Source organism: Anoplopoma fimbria, chromosome 17 (genome assembly GCF_027596085.1).
Source record: "Anoplopoma fimbria isolate UVic2021 breed Golden Eagle Sablefish chromosome 17, Afim_UVic_2022, whole genome shotgun sequence".
In the NCBI taxonomy this organism is placed as follows: Eukaryota; Metazoa; Chordata; class Actinopteri; order Perciformes; family Anoplopomatidae; genus Anoplopoma; species Anoplopoma fimbria.
The window spans coordinates 4,146,601-4,168,361 of NC_072465.1; the positions used below are offsets into that span (position 1 = coordinate 4,146,601).

The following is a 21,761-nucleotide window of genomic DNA, read 5'->3' on the forward strand; positions in this document are numbered from 1 at the left end:
ATTTAGAAGACTGACGCGTTCATAACAAAACCAAAGCAAATTATGGGTGAACATCATATTGTACTACATGTTGTTATATGGAATTAAGATGTTATGAGATAGAATGCTACACTATTGTTTATCAGTTAATTTAGTTCAAATTTGAATAGAATTTATAATCTGAATCAACATGTGAATACTTATAGTGAGCAGTGCTTTAAATTGTAAAAAATAGGTGCCAGTACTCCCCTTATTCACATGTTGCTGTGAGTATCAGCCGGTATCAGCAATCTCTTGCTACTTATTCCTATTTATTTATTGTTTCTTTAAGCATGCTATATATACTGTGTCAGTAAAAATCAGTTGTGATTGATATTTTGCAGCAAGATAAGGGGACACATTGTGAAATTCTACTGTGAATAAAAGCTAGGATACTGGGTTTGGGTGTAAAGTTTATTTTTTGATTTTAGTAAAATATAACTGAAAATGAGTTTTCCTGGATTATCTGAATTTTACCTTCAGCTACACTCCACGTGGCAATCTGTCCCTGAGGATAGATTCTGCTGGCAGTGAGAAAAGACATCTGCTGCTGTTTAACCCTCCCATTAAAAAGCAGAGAAGCAGAGTGTGAACGTGGTAGCATGCGTTTGTGTGTTTGTGTGTGGGAGGGAGAAAGAGATAAGCAGACAACCACCAACTTCAGGTCATTTGAGTTTTACTTTTACTCCAACACTTAACGGGGAAATTCATTTTTTTTTTATGAAACTTCCTTTATTACTTCCTGAACCAGTTTCACCAGACTATTTTAGTGTTAGCTGAAGCTTAAACATGGTAGCTTCTGTACCCTGGAGAAACAGCATCCCGTTATATCCATTTTCCCCCCACCTGGTATTTAAGGACCTTGAAACAGCAGCTCTTCCAGTTAATGATTGGCCACTGCGGGGAAAGTGTGCACTTACACTGTTGACTCTTATCGCTGTTGACCACAAAGCCACTGGAGCAGTATCTCCGAGGCTGACATTAATGGAGAGCACAGTGCTCCGTTTAAAGAGACAGGTCAATTTCTTTTTTTCGTCTGCTGTGGAAGAGATAGCACGCAGACAAAGTGTTCACACAAATGTGTCTTTAATTGAGAGCAGATTGTGCAGTTTGCTTATGTGTGATTGCAGGCTAGATTTATTGGCTAATAAAACAGAAAAGAAAATGGAAATTATGAAGTATAAATTGAATAAAGATGATTGGAACATGTGTCCTCTTTTCATCTTCTCCCTTCATCCCCCGTCCTGTCATAACACTGTTAGCTCAAACAATAATTCTTCATGTTGGAGTGAGACCTACATTCATAATTTGGGCTCGGCCAGCAGAACCCTACATCTAACATTGATTCTCTTTCTGCTGATCATAAGCCTCACATTTCCTCCCCAATGATATCAGCCTCTGTACATGCACATCAGGAGCCAGGGCTGAGTCCCACCAGCTGTACTCTGGGGAAAGCACACAGGTGGGCCTGTTATCGATCAAGTAGCGGTTCAAGTAACTTTCCTCAAGGCCCCTGGCCATAACCCCGTTAGCCTGGTCCTGCAGAATGAGCAAAGAACAGGTTCGAGCCAGTTTGTACATCTCAGAAACCAACCCTCCATACAACTCAGAGGTGTAGTAGTAGTCCCCTTCATCCTCCTCCACGGAAGCTGATGAGACCTCTTCGATTTCGTAAGGAAATGCATTTCGTGGCCTCCCATAGAGCTCTGGGTGCAACGTGGCCACCAGGTCTCCTAGGATTTCCTCTTCCACAGGGGCCACAAACTCCTGATCGATGTCGGCGCAGAAGATGTACTCTACCTCGCTGCTGATTGGGTTTCTGATGGCATCAGCAAGCAGGACCATCCGGCGACGAGCCAACCTCTCCCACCCGGGCAGCTCTGCAACAGGAACCACCTTCAGCTGTCGTTCAGGGCCCAACTCGATGGGGGGATCCAGAGTGCGGGGGTTGTCCGTGAGAATGTAGTAGGTGACCATCTGACCAGGGAGAAAGTGGGTTTCAGCTGAAGAGAGGAAACGCTGCACAAACTGGGCATAAGTTCCCACAACGAGAGCCAGCAGACCTATACGGATTCCCTCTTGTGCGAGTTTAGCCCTGCGCAAAGCTGACTTCCGGGTGTCACCCCACACTAAAGGAGCACCCCAAGGTGTCTCCAGAGGAGTTTGTGGCGCCTTTGCCTTGATGACTGTCATGTCTGTTACAACTTCTCCCCTGTCCATTCCAAAGGCATGGAAGATAGGATGAGGTGACTCCACACTGACAGCTGCTTTACGTCCATTGAGGAAGTCTGGAGGGGCAAAACATGTTTTTTCTTTTTATTACAACACCAACTCATTTTTCCAAACTACTGTGTGAAAAATGGTAGAAAGTACACATGTATACTTTTGTTAAGCTGGAGAAAAGTCACCCAATTCTATCCAAATGATCATAACTGACCCTATTTAAATCACCTTTTAACTTTCACCATATGTTTGTATCTGGAATATTTAGCATATAATTATATATATTATATCAGCATATTTGAGACAGGATCTGTTTGGCATGCAACAACAAGGTTGTAGTTTACATTCACCTCGCCACAAGCTCATTTTTCTACTGTATGTGCATTTACTTTCACGACACAAAGTGTTAGTGTGAGTAGAATAAATTCTTCTGTACACTTACATATGATAAGACACAGGAGAAAACAGTACAGAAACAGCTGTATTCTGGTCACTCTGACTGATCCTGTTCGAAGGACAAACATACACATGTTAATGAAATGAAATGAAACCAGTACAAGTTGTTAAATGCTTTTCCTGTAAGTGCATTTTCTTAGATAGGTAGAAAAGACCAAAGCTGATGGAATGAAAAGAATGTGCTGATGCAGAAATATCACCCCTTTGAAGTGTAGCAACCCGTGATTGCACAAATAATTTAATCTTTAAAGCATATGCAATACGTATACACTATGTGCTGCAGCCCATGTTATGCCTAGGTTTATACACATAAGCTATACAATGTAACATTCATTTTTACTTTAATTAACTCAAATAAATAATAAATTTGACTCAAATATTACAATCTTAAAGATTTATGGTTAACTAGTAACAATGACTTAAAGATATAAAAGGATGAGACAGTGCTAAAAGTTATCTTCTGACTTTGAGGTGCATGGGAGGCTAAACGTTAAACATTGCATGAGATAGCACTTAAGCAGAAGCACATGTGAGTGAATGTAGATGTTATCTTCATATTCTCCTCATACAGTCCTGCTTGCTCTTTCACCAGATTTGGGACAAAAGTACATAAAGTCTTGAATCCATCAAGGAGTTATTTTGCCTATATATTCATATATTCAGGATTGGATTACACATCCTACAAAACTTGGGTTTTCACTGAGCATTTACAAATACAGCAGTCACAGATCAATGACAGGTGAGGGGAAAAAACAACCAGATATGACATGAGCAGAGATGTGGCTGAGGTTTTACTGACCTGCACGAGTCTTGCAGAATGGTAACAGCGCCATATTGTGACCTGCTGGTGGATAAACACACAAATCTTTGTCTGAGGAAACAATTTTTGCCAGAACAAATTCTGCTTTTCGCTCTCTCTCTCTCTGTTTTTTCTCTGCCCACTCTGTCTCCTCCTGGAAATGTGTTGTTTAACTCACTTTATTCCACCAATGGTTATTTTCTTACCTTGCTTCCTCTTTCACTCTCTTGTCCTTGCTTTTATAATATTTTCCACTCGCTTTTCTTCCCATATCTTCTTTCTTGCCCCCCCTCCGCACTTTCCTCCTTAGGCGTTTGCAGTATTCAGTTTTGGAGAAAAACCAAAGCAACCAGATGTGTGGGGAATCTGGGCTATTGGGAGGAGCTGAGTAGTGGAGGAGAAGACATGGTAGAATTGCATTTACTGAAAAGAGGGATTTCTTTCTTTCCTCCTACTCATGTTGAAGAAGATAAACATTAGAGGGTGGGTGGTCACTCAAAAACTATTAGGAGAACCTCCTCTTCAAATTCATCAGATAAATCCCAGTTAACACATTTAAACTTTTTCTGTAAAGAGAATAGTTGGTAGGAAGTAGACAGATATCTTGCTATGTTAAAAACTAGGCTGCAGTGCACGTCAGCAGGGTGTTGTATTCTTTCTGTCCACAAGGTGGAGGCCCTCAATATGAAATACACTGGAGGACAGTCAGGAGATAACAGCATACTTTAAAGAGGTTCCAATATCTATTATCAAGCTATGATTCTAGAAGGATATTGAAAGGCGATGTGGGAAATAGTGTTAAAGATATGTATTTGATTAATTCAAAGCCCTGAAAGGGATCCTTATCTAGTTGCTGAACTCAATGTGAGGACATTTCTCATGTGTTTGACTGTGAGGGTTGTGTTTCATTATTTAACAGCAAGTGTGTCTCATTAGGGCTGGTCCATATGGCAAAATGATAAAATCCCCTTTTTTTTTTTCAAGCTTGGCAACGATTCAAAATTTAAAATTGGAAAAGGCCGGTATGCATATTTAAACGAGTATACAACCATGCTACCAGCAGCATGATAACATACTCACAATCAGTGGTGGAAAAAGTATTCAGATCCTTTACTTTAGTAAAAGTAATAATACCACACAGTGAAAATACTCCACTAAGCAAAAGTCCTGCATCCAGAAAGTAAAATTATGTAGGCTAAGTATGAATACTTAAAATACTCTTTGTGCAGTAAAATGTGGGATTGCTATTATGTTTATGGACCAATAACACCACTGCATTCATGTTTATGTTGCATTTTTCTGCTGGATATGTTTTTAAACTTCTTGATATACTGTTAGTATAGTTTTGATCTAAATCAATATTCTATAAGATGTTAATATGTTTGTAGCTTCGCTGCCCTGTGAGAACCACATATCTCTAAAAAGTAAACTAATGAGCTCGTAAAAATAGCCCTGTATCCAGCTTTGTGATGTTTTGCATTTTCCAGATGATCCAAGTTTTTTTTTTTAAATAAGTTAATCAGCTTTAGTAGGAGGAAAATGTTCTAAACCCACAAGGGAACACTCCATCCTTCAGTTTATCTCAAACATACAAAATCAACACATCTGGATAAACCTAGCTGACAAATGACACAATATTTACTTCTGAGATGTAGAGCAGCTGAAAGTATAATGTAACATAACATTGAAATACTCAAGTAAAGTACAAGCACCTCATTTGTGTACTTGATTACAATACTTGAATAAATGTTCTTGTTCCACCACTACCCACAATGTCATTGCTTGCAAGCTGATGTTTCACAGATATATATCCTACAATCAACATCTTAGTTTAGCATGTTAGCATGCTAACATTTGCAACTTAGACTTTTGACCTGATGCTGGTGCTTGATTACAAGTAAAGTGATCACCAAAGTCTTTAGGAATCATCCTCTGGGGAACAGGAATGTCTACAATATTTCCTGACAATCCATCCACTAGTTGTTGAGATATTTCAGTCTGCCAAAGTGGTGATCCACCGAAAAGTTTAGGATGCCTCAGGACGGACCGAAGCTGAAAAGGCAAAATCATCAGCACTCACAGCTTGTGTTTACAAAATAACCTTATACATTTATAAATGTATTTTTTAAGTCAGTTGTCTCTGTAGTCCGGCAGAGCTACTAGAACTCCTTCCTGTAAGTCGCTTTGGATAAAAGCGTCTGCTAAATGACTGTAATGTAATGTAATGTAATGTAACTCTAATTCAAATTAATCAAATGAATTCGATCCCTAAACCCTATATTCTGTCCTATATTGTCACTTTGGACACGGCTGATGTCACCTCCCAGATTTACTGTTTGCTTGTAGAGACTCAGACAGACTCAAGAGGTCACTTTGCAGTTTATTACGATAAATCTCATTGTTTTTTTGTACATCCATACAGAAATTGCAACATAATATTGGTTTGTGTAAACAACTTTGGACTGAAGCGACAGTCGAAAACAAAAAACATAAAGAAAACAGCACGGGCTACACTGAAGAATGGATAAATTACAGAGAGAAGCGTTAGTCCCAAACATCTTCTATTTCCTGTCACCTTGTTGGCAGAGAAGCGGGGCAGGCAGTTCCAAGTTGGAGGATAGAGACTCTGCATAGAAGATTCATAACTTATCATATCATAAACACTTGGAATGGCATCTGTAAATTGATCTACAGCAGGTGGAGATGAGTATGCACATTTATTACAGCATATATTAAGGCGTTCAAGATAAATGTGCTCAAAGGTTGCGGTGCAGAGCCCCTATTCTACAGAGTTTCTTGTCAGTTTCTGAAGTGTGATAGGTCCATTAATATCAAATAAATAATACCAGAGAAGTTATATCAATGCAATGATCTGTCCAGGATTCAAGGAACTGTTTGTAGTTGGCATTTTGCAGATGATGATCTAACAACATGTTAGCCATTTGTACTGAAATACACAGAAGCTTTTTGACAGCAAAGATTTTGGCAGTGTTCATTTGTAGTAATGATAACTATACTCACTTGTAGTGTAGTGCAGTTTTGAGTGAACTATGCCACAAGAAAATAAACTGTTCGAGGGTTTGATACTGTATATATTATTTCCATAAACTATGAGGATCCTTAGAAAAATATTTCATTTAATGCAGCATTGTACTTATACAAAATTAAACAAATAGCACAAGAAGATCATTTATTTTTAAATCCTTTAATGTATCGCTACTCCAACTGAAAGACTCCATTTGTCGTTAATTTTTACTAGAGTAGAGGATGGTTAGGTTTCCTCTTTTTTAATAGTGTTTGGTACAATTGTATATTCTCATCTGCATACTTTTATAGTAATCTTTCACATTCTATATATTTAATACTTACAGAATATGATTCTCCTACTCTCTTGAGCTTTGTTGACACCCTGAGAATTAATCTTTTGTCAACATAGTTCAAACCTTTCAAACTGCTGATCGATTAAAAAATTTGCTTAATTTTGAATGAATGCTGGCTCTAATTTCATGACTTTATGTCAGTTTTTTTAAGGATCAATCTGTCCTCTGAAGTGATTAAGGTGAGAAGATGTCCAATAATAGTGTGACAATAAAACTATGTAGGACATAAAAAGATATAGAAACAAAAAGATTCTTGAATGTGAAAATTTGAGATGTCAGTTGTTTTCAAAACCATATTACAATCATTGTCTTTGTATAATATATAGATAATATATAGATACTAATACAAAACATATATATTCTAAAGGTGGCATGCTTGAGCAGGCAGTGAAGAGAAGAGACACAAGGCCTCCCCCTCCTCTCTTATGATTAAATGCTTTCACTTTCACTAGATGGAGATACAGTTTGTAGCAGAGAGGCCCTAAACAAGTCTGGGTTTTGAATCACGTGTGGACTGCAAATTTTGCACGACTTAATGACAGAATTAATTAATGAATGGTGATTGGCAAATAAAGTTAAAGAGATCAGATATGCAGCATTTGTTTTTTTCGGGGACGGGACGGGGACGGGGGGGGACGGGACGGGACATAACTGAGTGGAAGAGTTTTCTTTCCTGTGTTTCTTCTCTCCTCCTTCCCTCCTCCAACGCCAGATCCGTCTGCTTCTCTCTTCTCTTTGCCTTCTCCTCTGCTCCCCAACCAACACATGACCATGCTTCCCTTTAATCTCATATCTCTCCTCTCCTCCCCTCTCCTTTCCATGCCTTCACTTGTGCTCATCATCTATCATCTCAAACAGGGCCTGCAGCAGTCGGTCATCTCTGTGCCTGTATGGTTTGATGCTGTAGAAGCCATCAGTGTAGTCACTGTAGACACTGTCCTCAGGGCCTTGGTACTTGTTGATCATGTCCAGAGCCTGGTATAATGTCTGAGGGGGGAGTCTTGTTGCAGGAGGAGAGAGTTTCCGGCCCGCCTGCTGCTTCCTCCAGGCGGAGGAGGCCCTGGCTACGGACTGTGGCTGCTGCAGGGCAGGTGTTTGCCTGTTGAAGGCAGTCTGAAGGAGACGCAAAAGGGCCAGGGAGGGGGAGTAAGGTGGATTTACGGGCTTTTTAGACTCCTTCTCTGGGCTGGAAGGAGGGGAGGCTTTTGCTGTCTCAGGCTTTGGAGGCGGGAAGGCCTGTGTGGGCTCCTGTGACACCAGACAAGACAGAGAGGAGAGATGTTATTGATGTTTGACGCAAATCGAGAGATAAAAATGATCCACAAATCTAAAAAATAGCAACATAACTCTGTTCTTTTAATATGTACTAAAATAATCAATACAATCCCAAAGCACCTGGAAGGTGATCTATTTTTTGGCTCTCTGGTCCGACACAATGGATCTAAAAGTAAACAACGACTGTTTACTACTTTCGCACTTTGCTAACATTGTGGTGATCCAAAGTGCTGCAATGTATACACTGTTCAAAATATATGGATGTAAACACTCAAATTTAAATTGAAAGTCAACACTTAAACCTCATTTTTGTTTCAGGCATTGTTTAATTTTAAATATCCTGGGGAGCACAAGCTCGCAAAAGCTATAAATAATATGCAACGTCACATTTGCTCTTTCCTTGAATTCATTTCAAATAACACATTGTGATTTTTATCACAAGTCTTGACATAACGTCATTTGCATTTGTAGGAGGGACACTGAGTATCAATATGTACCGATCTTATGTTACAGATCAGAATCAAACAAGGTTCATGTCATGTCTTTGCAATCTAAAATATTCATCCGACTACCTAAAGAACCTACTGTATTGATTTAATCTGTAGCTATTACTTGAGGTTTGTGTAATTATATGCTAGTGGGAGTCATATAACCCACTATTTAGGTCAGAAGGGTGTTTGTTGTACCTGTAACCACACCCAACAGTGATGTCACAGAGTGCTGACACACCATAGAGTACAATGCTGCATGACTGCCCCAACCACCCAGGGTCAGCAAAAATGAGAGTTTCAGGTTTTTAGATAAGTCAGTCCACATCTTTGTTTGGGACTGGAGATATCTCAAAAATTGTTTGATAGTTTTTCAGATCTCAAGATATTCATGTTTTTTTCTCCAGATAGATTTGGTGATCCTGTGACCTTTCATTGTGTATATATTACCATTCCTTTCCTCTATATCTTAACCATGTTTGTACTCACCTCCAACATGTCATCCATATGTTCCACACCACGGCGGTCATTCTGCACAGCGTTGTAAGGAATATACACCCGAGGTTTCTTCATGTGCTCTGGCTTCTCTGACGTCCCATGAAGAATCAGCTTCCAACTCAAAATTCGTCCTTCATTCTGCATGCGGCCCGACTGTGAGGGGAAGTAGCGTTGGTTAGATCTCAGGAAGAACCGGCAGAAGCTCAGGAGTTATACAAACAAGCCAAATATGTTCTGTGTGTAACTCACAGTATCTGTGATCTTTATGGTCCATGTACCAGCAGGATCTTCTCCCCATGTATGGACGGACATAAAGTCCCAGTTCCTGAAGCCATTAGAGGACGTGTCCCTCTCTCGCTCAGCCAGCAGCACTGTACTGGTGCCTGAGGGAAAAAACAAAAAGATAGATAAGCTGCGAACTTGGTTATTTCACTCACATGTTTGTGTCCTTGTGTGTGTGTGTGCACATCTCTAACCGGCTGGGGAGGTGAGTGTTATGTGCAGGTCCCCTCTCCTGGTGTACTCGATGCTGGCCTCCACCTGCACATGCTCCAATGAGCGGACTGCGTTCTCCTGCCCCACACAGGCTTTGGTTGGAATCTCTATAGTGATCGCCCCTGCTGCTTTCAGCACCCTGTGGGATGCATTAAAATAGCAGGGAATGAAACACACAAACATGTAGTTCCCTTACATCTTCTCATTACTGTCTGGGAAACAGCAGTGGGGTGGGAAAAAAAACAAACCACTCCACACATCACATATTATTGCGAAATAGTTCATGAAAATCTCAAATTTTGGAAATATTTAGCACATCACAAGCGTACGTATGACACGTATACAGATTTGGTCATTCATTTGCAAAAAAAAGTTAATCCTCAGCTCTCCCAGACATGAATGAAAGGATTTCTGTGTTCAAGCTGTCATAAAGCTGGAGAGGGTTAGACATTGAACATTGATGGAAATGGAGAGCCAAATCCTCGGGATTAGACATGGATGTAGCAAGGTAATTGGGAGAGGGGTGTCCAAAGCAAATTGCACATTGGAGACTAAAAGGTACGCAGAACTCAGTTGTAGCTGCGTTTACTGGTGGAACAAAGTGAACTCAAAAGGTTTTTCCAAAGACAAATTAGAGCAGCTGAGCATTAGCCGTCAATCTTTTTAGGTTATTAATCCATGAAGGAAACAGACAGACAGATGAGACAGCAGAACGGGACGTTGAGTTCCTGTCCATGCTTGGCAGCTTTTGGATTTAAATATTTAATCCCACTGTTAAGCAATTAGCATTAATGAATGTTCAGAGTTGAAGATTGACCTCAAATCCAGATGCTCTACGCTGCCATCATGAAGAATTGTGATATATAATGAATAAAATATATATTTGATTCATTTTAATGACACAGGAAGCCCTCCCAGGCTTAAGATTTATTACTGTCATCATGCCAACAACAGGGAATTTAACAGATGCTTCTTTGATAACAAACAGAATAACATCTGTTTTCTTTAGGACCCAAAATGTCAGAACAAAAGGGAATAAAGTTCTCCATCTCAAAATGTAATAATTTGCATTGGGTCACAAAGTTAACCGCCAGTATGCATACTAGTAATATATGAGATATATACACTATAATGCGCAGCTACATGTATCATTTAAAAACAGTAGCCAAAAATTGCCGGCTGTTGGCAAAGCATCAAACAAAAAATCAATCGGTAGACGAGAGCAGCTGTGAAACATCCACATACCTGGGCTGAAAAGAATCATCCCTGACAATGCATTGCTTTTTTTCAGGCACATGCTTCCACGTGGCCGGGTCAGCCAGGTCCACCAGAGCTTTAGCGTTGAGAAGGCCGAAGCCGAAACGGCTGTTGACCATCAACCCTGCTCCGTTCCTCTTCCAGCCTGGGTTATTGGCCAAAGGGTCGAACTCTGAGGTCCAGACCACAATGTGCTGCAGGTCTCTCCAGGTAAGATCTGGGCTGAGGGAGGGAAGACACAGAGGCATACCGGTGAGTATTTACCGATATTGAGTGTCAAATTAAAAGTCCCCTGAAATTGCATTAAGAATTTCACATGCAGATTGTGAGCAACAGCACTGCATACTTTTGTTCAAGTGCAAGGGCAAATATTCCAGCAGCCAGTGGGGCAGAGGCCGACGTTCCAGTGTGAGTCTGAGTGCACTCATTGTGTAGATCGGCACTCGTCTGAAAGCAGGCAGGCAAAGAGAGACGAAAATCATGTATTAATATAACCTTGAATAATATGAATGAAATACCTGACCTTACTGCTCTAAAACACAACACAACATTGCGTAACAGACGTAGTTACTTACAATCCTCTGGTCGGTGTAGTCTCCACTGCTGTATGCTGTAGCCAGAGTGGAGGAGCACTTCTCTGCGTACCACGGGGACAGGCCCTGCTGGGAGGCGCTGCTGATTGAGATGGTGTAGATGCTGTCTGTGTAACCGTCGCAGTCACAGTTATCACCCTGGCGCCCACCATTACCTGATGCCCAAACAAAGATAGAGCCTTTCCCACCACGGCCCTGCAGGAGATAAGAGACAGAGAGAGAGAGAGCTGAAGACGATAAGAAACCCTAGAAATGTTGTTCTACGCTAGAAATCAAATACCTTCTGGTAGTTTACAAACATTCTGCTGCTGACACATTTTATTTTATAGAAATAACAAATATGAGGGGAATAGTTTTATGGTATTAGATGTAATACTTTAAGGTAAATAACAAGGTAATTCAGTTCTATCGGATTTTCATCACTGCTGCAGATAGTAGCTTCCATTAGGAACCTCAGTCTGGGATTACACCAGACGAGTCTAAATAAAAACTGCCCGTCTTATCGTTTACCTTCTGGATACCGTATTCAAAAGCCTTCTGGGCCAGGCGTCCAGGGCCCTCCACTGTCTTGCCATCGTCGTTGGGTCCCCAGCTGGCACTGTAGATGTCCACATGGTTTGGATTGAACCCAATAGAGCTGGCCTCGATGGCATCAGTCACAATCCCATCGAGCATACGAATCCCTGAGCAGAGAGATGCAGGATTATTAGTGCCCAGTTACCCTTTTGGTTATAACGCTTTTGGTTTATTTGTTTGTTTGTTAGCAGGATAACTTAAAGAAACACTTGCTAGATTTTCATGAAACTTGGTAGAAGGGTAAAGCATGGGCCAATGCAGAACCCATTACATTTTGGACTCACAGGGCGGATACACAATTATATTTTCACTTTCGTTAACATTGTGAGATAAGGCCTCTTTTTGCGGACGTATCATCAATTTATTGCCAAGCTTACATCAAGTGTTGCAATTTACAAACTCATAGCAGTAAATAAAGAGAAAACAAAAAAGTGAAATGTATTAAAGCAGCCTTAACCGAAAGGTTATGAATTATATGGTTTTGTTTTAGGGCCTAAGAACCCGCTGGCCACCCTGGCCCTCAGATGTTGCAGCCTAAATATTGCAAACCATTGTTTGGGTGGATTGGAGCTCAGTAAACTTGGCATTGTGACATTAACTATCGGGTGTAAAAATCAGATATCCATCAGGAAATCTCCTTCCCTGCTGGCTATAAATAGAATGAATTAAAATCCAGGCATGTGCAGCCAAGGTTTCTAACAACAGTGCTTAGAACGTAAGTACTTGATGAATTATCTTTGTGTCCCATTCTTTTTTAGCCTATTTAAAACATATGGTGCACAAGCATCCACCAAACCTATTATATGTTTATGTATATCATATCAATTATATCACTGGTGTTAAAACAGAGGCTTGCAGTTTTCATGTCTCTAATTGTTGTTGTTTTTCTTTACACTCAGACTGATTTAATCAATGATCATTTAAATCCCACACAGCAGTGTAATACACTTTCTCAATCTCTAGTCTTTATTTGTGCCCACATACACAAATTTGAATTAAATTGAATGTGATGGTGCATGATAAAATACACAAATAAATATTCACGAAAACAAGAAGCTCTTACCTCCAACCTTGGAGTTAAATGCCACTCCAACACCACATTTATTGTTGTCAGCCTGCATAGCTATCTCCCCAGCGCACCTGGTCCCATGTCTAAGAGAAACATACATATTCAATACATACTTAATTGACCCATTCACTTCAGTTTTTAAACACTAATTCTACATACATTTGTTCATGTGCTATTTTTTGCAGGAAATGCATTGTGTTTTCCTAATGGTTATCTTTAACTGTTTAACCTGCACTCATTATTTCATAGGATGCAAAACTCATTACAAGAGGCCACTATTATGTGTGATTACATCATTTTCTTGTAAAAGGTCATGTTTCGAACAGAATAATTTGTCGCGATGAGATTCTATGGTCGTGTGGCCCTGCAATTATTCATCTGGAAGAAAAGGCTTTGAACTGTTGAGTATGCTGATAACAAAAGAGCACAGGGCTGTTGGCGGAGAGTAGAGTGTGTATGTGTGTGTGTGTGTGTGTTTGTGTGTGTGTGTGTGTGTGTGTGTGTGTGTGTGTGTGTGTGTGTGTGTGTGTGTGTGTGTGTGTTTGTGTGTGTGTGTGACAGCTAGCAGAGGGTGAGCCAATAACTTCAAGCTTAGTAACAACTAGAGAGGAGAAGCAGGAGAGGCAGTACTGAATCATGAGTCTTCCAATCATATTGCAGAATCAACTTCTATGTTCAACTAATTTGTTGAACATAGAATAATCCAGCCCATGCCACAAAATGGCCAATATCCCTCCTCAGCAGTTAACTCACTTGTTTTCATTAGTGGAGTCGTATCTGGGGAAAGGGTCGGGGTCGTTGTCGTTGAAGTCGTAGCTGGCTGCTGCATCCTTTGAAAACAACAGATAGAAAATGATCAAGGCTTGACGTCAGTGTACATGGTGACGAAGGCTTCAAACACACATTTGTCAGAGCCAATCTGCTGTCACGGAGACACATCTGATAGATGACAAGTGGAGAGAGGGATGTGTCCACATAGTTAAACAACACATATAGAATAGCTCGGAGGGGTAATCTTTTAACCATACAGATAACTTCAAAATTGTGTTTTTGCCTGAAGGTTGTGTCCTAGTTTGACTTCAGGGGTTTCAATGCTGCACTGTGTGTGGTATAGAAATTCATGTCATTCCTTTTTTTGTCTTTCCCATCATTTCCTTCTGTGTAAAATGCAATTAAATATAAAAAGTATGTTCTTATTAAAGAGGAAATCAGAACCAATGCTTCCTTTCAGTTTTAGTTTCACACTAACCCCTTTAATATCCGATTTAAATCAGATGCCTGTGCCTCTCATTTTAAATCATTGCTATTAAGTTATGCAAATGCACTCATGTGCCTTGATTGTTAAGGATGAGCGTCTCAGCTGATTGAGCCTCTTTGATCAGCGTTAACTTAATTACAGTGGGGGCTGATTCCATCAGCCCTGTTGTCATACATAATTTCCTTCTCTCCCTCCCACAATCCCTTTCTTCCTCTTTCCTTCTTTTGCACAGGCTATGCAGCGGCTTCTAAGAGCAACAGCACTGTTTGAAACCAAACCACAGATGTGGCTTTTAAAGGCTTTCATGGTTCCTCTCAACCAGATAAACTATGCCAAAATGAAACCTCACTGATCTCCCATTCAGTCATGCTCGCTTTCATTGGTTTGTAATTATCTGCAACCCCTTTCACACTGTAAAAATGTTTTCATATTCTGCATCCCTAAATGCAAGGAGTAGTCATTCAGAGCAAAATTTGCATAAGAGCCAAACACCCAATTTGAATCCAGGAATTAAAACCAAAGAAAGCTTTTTGGAGCCAGACATTATTAGACTGAAGATCCAATACTGTCTTTATGAATGGCCTTGTAAGGTGTCACCAGCAGCGTTGCTATGGCAACGGAAGACGTAGACGACGGAGGCTGTCTCCATGGAAACAGTGTCTTACGTAGTTGGAGTAGATGTCCGTGTGGTTCCACTCCAGCCCGTCATCCAGAACGGTGATGACCACTCCTTTTCCTGTGATGCCTTTCTGCCACACGGGGATCACATGCAGGTCGAGTTTCGGCAGCGAGGAAGAAGTCCGTGTGTCTTGCTGGAAGATAAAATTACAAAATAACACATCTGTAATTCAAGCTAAATGTTGTGTGAATTACCACCAATTACTTCATTTAAACAGGCCTTCTAAGTATTATCCTATGTGTAAAAAAAAAGGTAAGCCAAAGTCCTCCAGCTCACTCAGCCTGCCTATTCTTCCACTGACCTTTACAGAAATTCATTACTTGATTGTTGGCTTGTTGACTCCACTCCTATGGCCACTTGTAGGCAGATTGCTGCCACAGGGTCATAATGATACCGCTTTTGTGTTTTCTAATACAGCAACTCTACTGATCCATTCAACCCTCAATATGCCTTTCAGTGCCCAGAGATGTGCTGTGTCTCAACCCGCAGTTCCTCTGGCTCGACTCACATTTAGTGCCCCAGTTGGATTATTTAGAAATTCATCTCCGAGGTTATAGAATATCGAACGTAACAAGTGAGGGAGGGCGCTGAGCATGTTTTAAATGGAAAATCAGCAGGGAGTGAGGGAGAGTAAGCAGGGCTGATGCCTGTCTGCTTGGGGAAGAGTATGATTCAGAGCTGGAGACAGCTAAGACTAAAAAAAGATCTCACTTTGCTCTTTCGCTCTTTGCGCATTATGCACAGACACTGCAGAACGCCACCCCAAGACGTGACTCATCCCTGTGATGTATCGCCTTTTTTCCTCTCCTTGGCTTCACACTTTGACTCCCTGTTTTTACCCCATCCGCTCACGAGCATTTTATCTTTATCGCTCTTCCACTTTGGACAGTATCAGTTCCAGCTGACAGTTAATAGAACAGAACATTCAATGTAAATACACAGCAGATGTCACACTTTCACACAATGTGTTTCAATAGCAATTTGCTAGAGAGGATTTCACTCCCGACCAGCTCATATCTACAGCTTGTCTGTTTTGGTGTAACACCAAATGAGTCACTTGTCGATACTGGTAGCAGCTGAGGGGGCTCTCAGTGGCCTGCCATGCATAGATGTTAATGGTACACAACAAACACACACAGCAGCTTATGCAAGTCTCTCTGCAGCTCTCGCATATAAAATGAGAAAGTGGACACACACGCCAGAGCACAATGAGATCCCTCGATGCACAATTAACACAGACTGACACTTGCACAGCCACGGATATAGTCTCTCTCTCTTTCTCTCTCTCACAAACACAAATAAACACACACACACACACACACACACACACACACACACACACACACACACACACACACACACACACACACACACACACACACACACACACACACACACACACACAGCCACGCAAGCAGGAGGAATTCAAGCTACAAGTATGAGTCACTCCCTGATTAAATTATCAGGCTCCCACTCGTGACATATATAGTCACACAGCTCCACCCTCACTCTGATGTCATCACAGCTCATTATCATATGTTTGTCTCACTTGCAAATACGGAAGCTAAGAAAATAACATCAGAGCCTTGTGGATGATGTAAAAAGGGGACACCTGAACCCCTTTTTTCTTTCCATCTATTTTTACAAAGCTTTGTCCTTGCTGGACAGACAAGGAGAGTGAGTCACGATGCTTTATGTGAACTACTGTGTGGCTCTTGCCGTGACACAGAGACGGACTGATGTGGAAATACACTAAGCGGCACTTTAAGGCCAATTCCATTAGTGTCATCATCCACCATGGGCAAAAATGATTCATCTCAATTTGCTTCTTATTCCCCACAAGCGTGTGACTCATGTTTGGTTAGCACAGGTGCAGAGAAGTGAAAGCTGAGAGAACGTAATGTGAATCTCTCTCTCTTTTCTGAATTTTTACCGTATATTGTTTATTTATAGATTCCCATTTGAAGCCCTTTTTTGCTTGTTTTAAAACTCTTGATTTACTAATTAAATCAGATTTATGGTCATTGTTCTATTTTGGTATGAATATACTGTACTGGTATCACAGCAATATATTACAGTTGATTATGGTGTTAAGAGCCAAAACCATAAATAAATGATCAATTAGTTAATCGACAGAAATCCGCAACTATTTTGATAATTGATTAATTGCAATAATCATTGATTAATAATCAATTTAGCGGCTTTTTTTTTCAATTTGACATCATAATAAATTAGATATCTTTGGACTAACCATTTTCAATATTTTCTGACATATTATAAAAAAATATTTATTTAATCAGTGATGAAAATAATTGTTTGTTGCAGCCCTAATGGAGTAACTTTTTTTAAATAACTGTAACTGTTTTAATGTATTTGGTTTGATCTGCTATGTCGAATCGTCAACCGCTGTCGTATCCACTGTATTATGTATGTGCTGTTGTCAATGGCGCAGTCGCAGAGTTAATTCTCAGATTAATGATCAAAATCAGTAAAGATGTCATTCAAAGCGGTAAATGTTGGGGTCAGCCTACAGTCAGGTTAAAGGGAATATGTTAGTAATAGATCTGGCAGGAGACCCACAGCTGTGACAGTCTACTGTTCTCTGCCCCTACTTTGCCCCAATGGACTGAAGCATCCCATTCAGGGTAAATTGGGACTTAATACACGGCTCTGCTCTATTCCATCCTGCTGGATTATATTCTCTACACTCCTCTCATCTCCACAGGGACTGTGTTACCAATTAAGCAAATGGCTCTTTTGGCTAGAGCTGCTCGATAGCGTGCTATTGTTACATTGTTTTCATGTTTTGTTTCCCCACTTTTGTGCATTTCTACACACATGCATGCCATGCATACAAAATTACTGAAACAGCCCTCTGCGTGTACAAATGCTATGGCTTTATAATACATATAATTCACACACACTCAATGGCCCTCTGCTAGAGACATGAGAACAGTGTGGAGCTGTCCAGCACTTGCAGGGTTTTAGAAAGTCCCGGGGGAGGACTGACCAGCTGAGTGGAAACAGGCGGTTCAATCAGACACAACAGAAGCACACAACATATGACCAGTAGGCTGGATATCAACCTAAATCTGTAGTTTTTGGAGCTCTGTGAAGTCCAGTTCAAATATGTTTCTAAAAAAGGCATCTTTAAACCAGCACAAACTAGATTAATTGTTGAGGCCACCTGTTGAATTTCTCATGTACTTACTCAATCAATACTTAATCTGCTGCTTTGTGTTGTGAGTGTTTGTGTGATTCATTTTCAAGCCCTATTGGTGACTCACCAAGTACCACTGCTGGTTCCACATGGGATCATCAAACAGCTTATCCACTGGGCAGTCCCTACACTCCCCGAGGGACGCTCGCTTGTTGCGTTGTTTCTCGTACTGCTGCTCTGCCCACAGCACCTGCACACAGACAAGAGGAGACAGCCTTTAAAAATGAGACAAAATGATCGGGCACAAAACGGGACAAGGTAATAGAGGAAAGTGGCCACTCACCCGGTCATCCTCAGACAGCCGCCTGGTGATGTGGTTGGCACTTCGTTTCATTCTGCTAGGATGATTGCGGTGTTTGAACAAGAAATGGTCTTCCAGGGCCCCGATCTGCAGAGAGGAAGGCAAGAGACGGATAGGGAATGACGTAGTACCAGCCATCTGGTCGCTCAAGCCTGTCTAAAAACATTATTATCTCTCAAAAAAAGCCTCAGGAATTCAGTTTTATGGGGGGAGCAACAAAAAACCCAGTTAAATTCAGACGGTGTCATCACTGCACTGATGCATCTAAATCTCTCCCTCTTTTTTTTAATCTATGATACACTGTGTTGTATTTCCTATTAACTGAATGGTAAGCTATGTAAACAGATTACTAGACATACAGTATTTTCAAGTTTTATTTTTATTTATTCAAATTAAAAAACAAACAAAAGACAATGGGCCTACTGGTGTAAATTATTTCCTGCCAATCCTTTACATGCATCTTCAGAGACATTCATGCAATGGACTGATGCTAAGCAATAAAGTCGCACTGTGTCCATTCTATAGTTTACTATTTTGATGACATCTCGCTCTTCTCATTCTTTTGGAGGCTGGTGCTTTTATCTTAAATCGCTTAGGACAGACATGTCTTCTAAATGAATGCAAATGTAATATACAAACTGAAAATTGTGATTATGTTTCCGACACATGGGAAGATGACAGCATACAGTGTTCCTGAGTAACCATGACAGCTCAGTTAATCATTGCCCACTAATGTTTGGAGCTACAGGTTTCATATTAATGAGCCGTCCTTATGGTGACTAATGTGTTTGTTTAGGAGAAGACAACATCAGTCAGTCTGAAAGGCTGGGAAAGACAGGTCCGTACTGAACATGGATATTAAAACCAGAGTTATCAGAAGTGTGTAAACAGTGAGTCACAGCTTGATTAAATCCTCCACCTTGATTTAGCAGGGTGCTGAAAATGTACAGAGTGCTTTAGGGCTATCATAAAAGGCACGAGTTTCCACTCTGATGGCTTGATCAAGCAAAGCATGATAATTGATATGGCTATTGCCTGGCTCCCCAGCTGATATTGTAGGCTGCAGGCTTCATTAACATTTCATGATTCATTTTTGCTTTTATGGTTTCTGTTGGGTTGCTGTTAAACTAAGGCTTTGATATTAAAACGAGACATTATTCAGGTCCCAATTTGCTTTGATATCAAGCTCAATAAAATCGTATCCATTAAACCTCAACACACCTCATTTTAGAATCAATAAACGCTTTTATTGTTCAAGTCTAAACATTGGGACAAGTAGTGCCTACCTGTCGGACCAGTTTGTAGTCCAGCTCTTTGGCGATCGCCTCTGCAGCAGCCAGTCCGCCCGGGATCTCCACTGCCCACTCGTTCAGGTACTGTCTGTCCCCGAAAGAGGAGCCCAGCGACCGGGACACCACCGAGAAGAAGATCGCGAAAACACAACACAACACCGCTGGACGACATCTCACTTCCATCTCAGAGGAAATTCAACCAGATGAGGAAAAAAATATATATGTACAAACAGCTGCAAAAAAGCAGTCACAACTGGGTCAGTAAATGTTTTGTAGAGATAATAAAGATATCTTGTTTTCTGTTTATTCCTTAAGAAACCTCTCTGGCTGAGATGGAGAGGACGAGAAACTGCGTTATTGGTTCGCCAAGGAGAGGAAACACTATGATGGGGAGGGCTGTCTGTGGATGTGTGTACGCTGGTGATGGGGATGTACGCACGTCAAATGACTGCTGCTCTGACGTCAGTCCGGCGTCTACCTTCGGTGGGATGAGAGTTCGAGTCCCTGAGGGAGAAAGTCTGAGCTAAAAATATCCCCGTTTGTCCCTGGAGCTGTAGGAGACACTGGGAAGAAACACAACAATAAGAACCAATCCTAAAAACAGTGCTTACTGATACATGTTCATCATCAGGAGGCGGACATCCTTCTACTGCATCCTCAGACAATCTTTTGTAGTTTTGTGTTGTAGCTTTTTGATAAATGAAATGTGTGTTTCAACCAATAAGGCATCTCTTTCTGGTCCACGTCGCCAGAGAGAGAGAGAGAGAGAGAGAGAGAGAGAGAGAGATGGATTTCAGCACCGAGGACAGCTCCTCTCACTCACCGCAGATCCTCATCAGGTGATGACACTGAAACCAAACACTGGGATGTGAAGGTAAATGGGTCACTCCAGGAGCTTAGGAGGCTATCATAACAATACATAATAATAATAATAATAATAATAATAATAATAATAATAATAATAATAATAATAATAATAATAACAGACATGTATTCGTTGCCCTAGTACAAATCACTCAGTTATATTACACGTATCAAAATCACAGACCAACTATTAAAGTATCCACATCCTTTACTGAAAGAAAAGTAGTAATACCACAGGGGGGGAAAAAAGAACCGAAATTGTATTAAAAAATGTTTCTTTGTACTTTACTTTTATTGCTTTCCAAAAGAGGTAACATCAAACCAAACAAACATCATAATTAGAAAATGAATCAATGATAACATAAAACTAAACAACAAGAAGAGAAGAAATAAGATAATAACAACAACAATAATAATACTAATACTAATAATACTAATACTATTACTACTACTACTACTAATGAAAATAATACTAATAATAAAGAATATGTGGCATTGACTGTCAGATTTCCTTCACACATGTACCGTAACAATGGAATACAGGTTAAGTATAATTATCACTCCATAGAAAATATATATGGTAACGGCCAGGGCAGTGTACTGTACATATAGCTGCTGATCACATGTATGACCATCCCTCACATGGTAAATATTCAAAATGTTACACAAGTAAAAATGCAAAAGTTGTATCAGTGAAATACACATTAATTCAGTTCTGAGGGGTTCTAATGGTGTTGTTTGTAATTCACAGAAATTGCATAATGTCTTCTTTCAAGAATGAAACCGTTGTATGGAATGGGTGGTCAGAATACATTTTAAAAATCAATAAGGACGGATCCAAACTAAAATATCGGGTGTAACTACATATCTGGCATTTATAGTTAAACAGCATCAGGTGTTGTGTGTTTTATTATTTTGATCTGTCCCAATCTGCATTTGATGTACATTGTTGTTTTTATTGTAGGATGTGATCTTTAATTATATCAATCTGACTCAAACAGTGTTAACAAGGAGTTGTTC

At 40.4% G+C, this 21,761-nt stretch overlaps 2 protein-coding genes across 3 annotated transcripts; both read right to left on the reverse strand.

Moving 5' to 3' along the window:
• Nucleotides 1–637: 637 nt before the first annotated feature.
• On the reverse strand, nt 638–3,941 carry LOC129106184 (globoside alpha-1,3-N-acetylgalactosaminyltransferase 1-like). Of its 2 annotated transcripts, none has more exons than XM_054617538.1 (4): nt 3,703–3,941; nt 3,497–3,538; nt 2,684–2,746; nt 638–2,306 (listed from the first exon to the last, which is right to left on the reverse strand). In XM_054617538.1, exons 2-4 carry the CDS (start codon nt 3,528–3,530, stop codon nt 1,354–1,356), a joined length of 1,050 nt encoding a protein of 349 aa, XP_054473513.1. In that variant the 5' UTR covers nt 3,531–3,538; nt 3,703–3,941; the 3' UTR covers nt 638–1,353. The 2 variants fall into 2 exon arrangements, with proteins under 2 accessions (XP_054473513.1, XP_054473512.1); XM_054617537.1 differs by having other exon boundaries at nt 3,497–3,541.
• A 3,760-nt stretch (nt 3,942–7,701) lies between these two features.
• On the reverse strand, nt 7,702–20,060 carry pcsk1 (proprotein convertase subtilisin/kexin type 1). Its single transcript, XM_054617281.1, has 14 exons — nt 19,872–20,060; nt 18,568–18,672; nt 18,352–18,474; nt 15,051–15,197; nt 13,881–13,957; nt 13,122–13,210; nt 11,993–12,165; nt 11,465–11,677; nt 11,236–11,336; nt 10,878–11,111; nt 9,614–9,771; nt 9,387–9,520; nt 9,129–9,290; nt 7,702–8,124 (listed from the first exon to the last, which is right to left on the reverse strand). The coding sequence occupies exons 1-14, from the start codon at nt 20,058–20,060 to the stop codon at nt 7,702–7,704; spliced, it is 2,328 nt and encodes a 775-aa protein (XP_054473256.1).
• Nucleotides 20,061–21,761: the final 1,701 nt, after the last annotated feature.

Coding starts and splice junctions, on each gene's coding strand:
- LOC129106184 (XM_054617538.1), bottom strand. CDS start 3,530: ATGGCGCTGTTACCATTCTGCAAGACTCGTGCAG. Junction 2,747..3,496: donor ATTCTGCAAGACTCGTGCAG/GTCAGTAAAACC, acceptor TCCTTCGAACAG/GATCAGTCAGAGTGACCAGA. Junction 2,307..2,683: donor TCTCCTGTGTCTTATCATAT/GTAAGTGTACAG, acceptor TTGCCCCTCCAG/ACTTCCTCAATGGACGTAAA.
- pcsk1 (XM_054617281.1), bottom strand. CDS start 20,060: ATGGAAGTGAGATGTCGTCCAGCGGTGTTGTGTTGTGTTTTCGCGATC. Junction 9,772..10,877: donor GATGATTCTTTTCAGCCCAG/GTATGTGGATGT, acceptor TGCATCCCACAG/GGTGCTGAAAGCAGCAGGGG. Junction 9,291..9,386: donor CCATAAAGATCACAGATACT/GTGAGTTACACA, acceptor TTCCCCTCACAG/TCGGGCCGCATGCAGAATGA.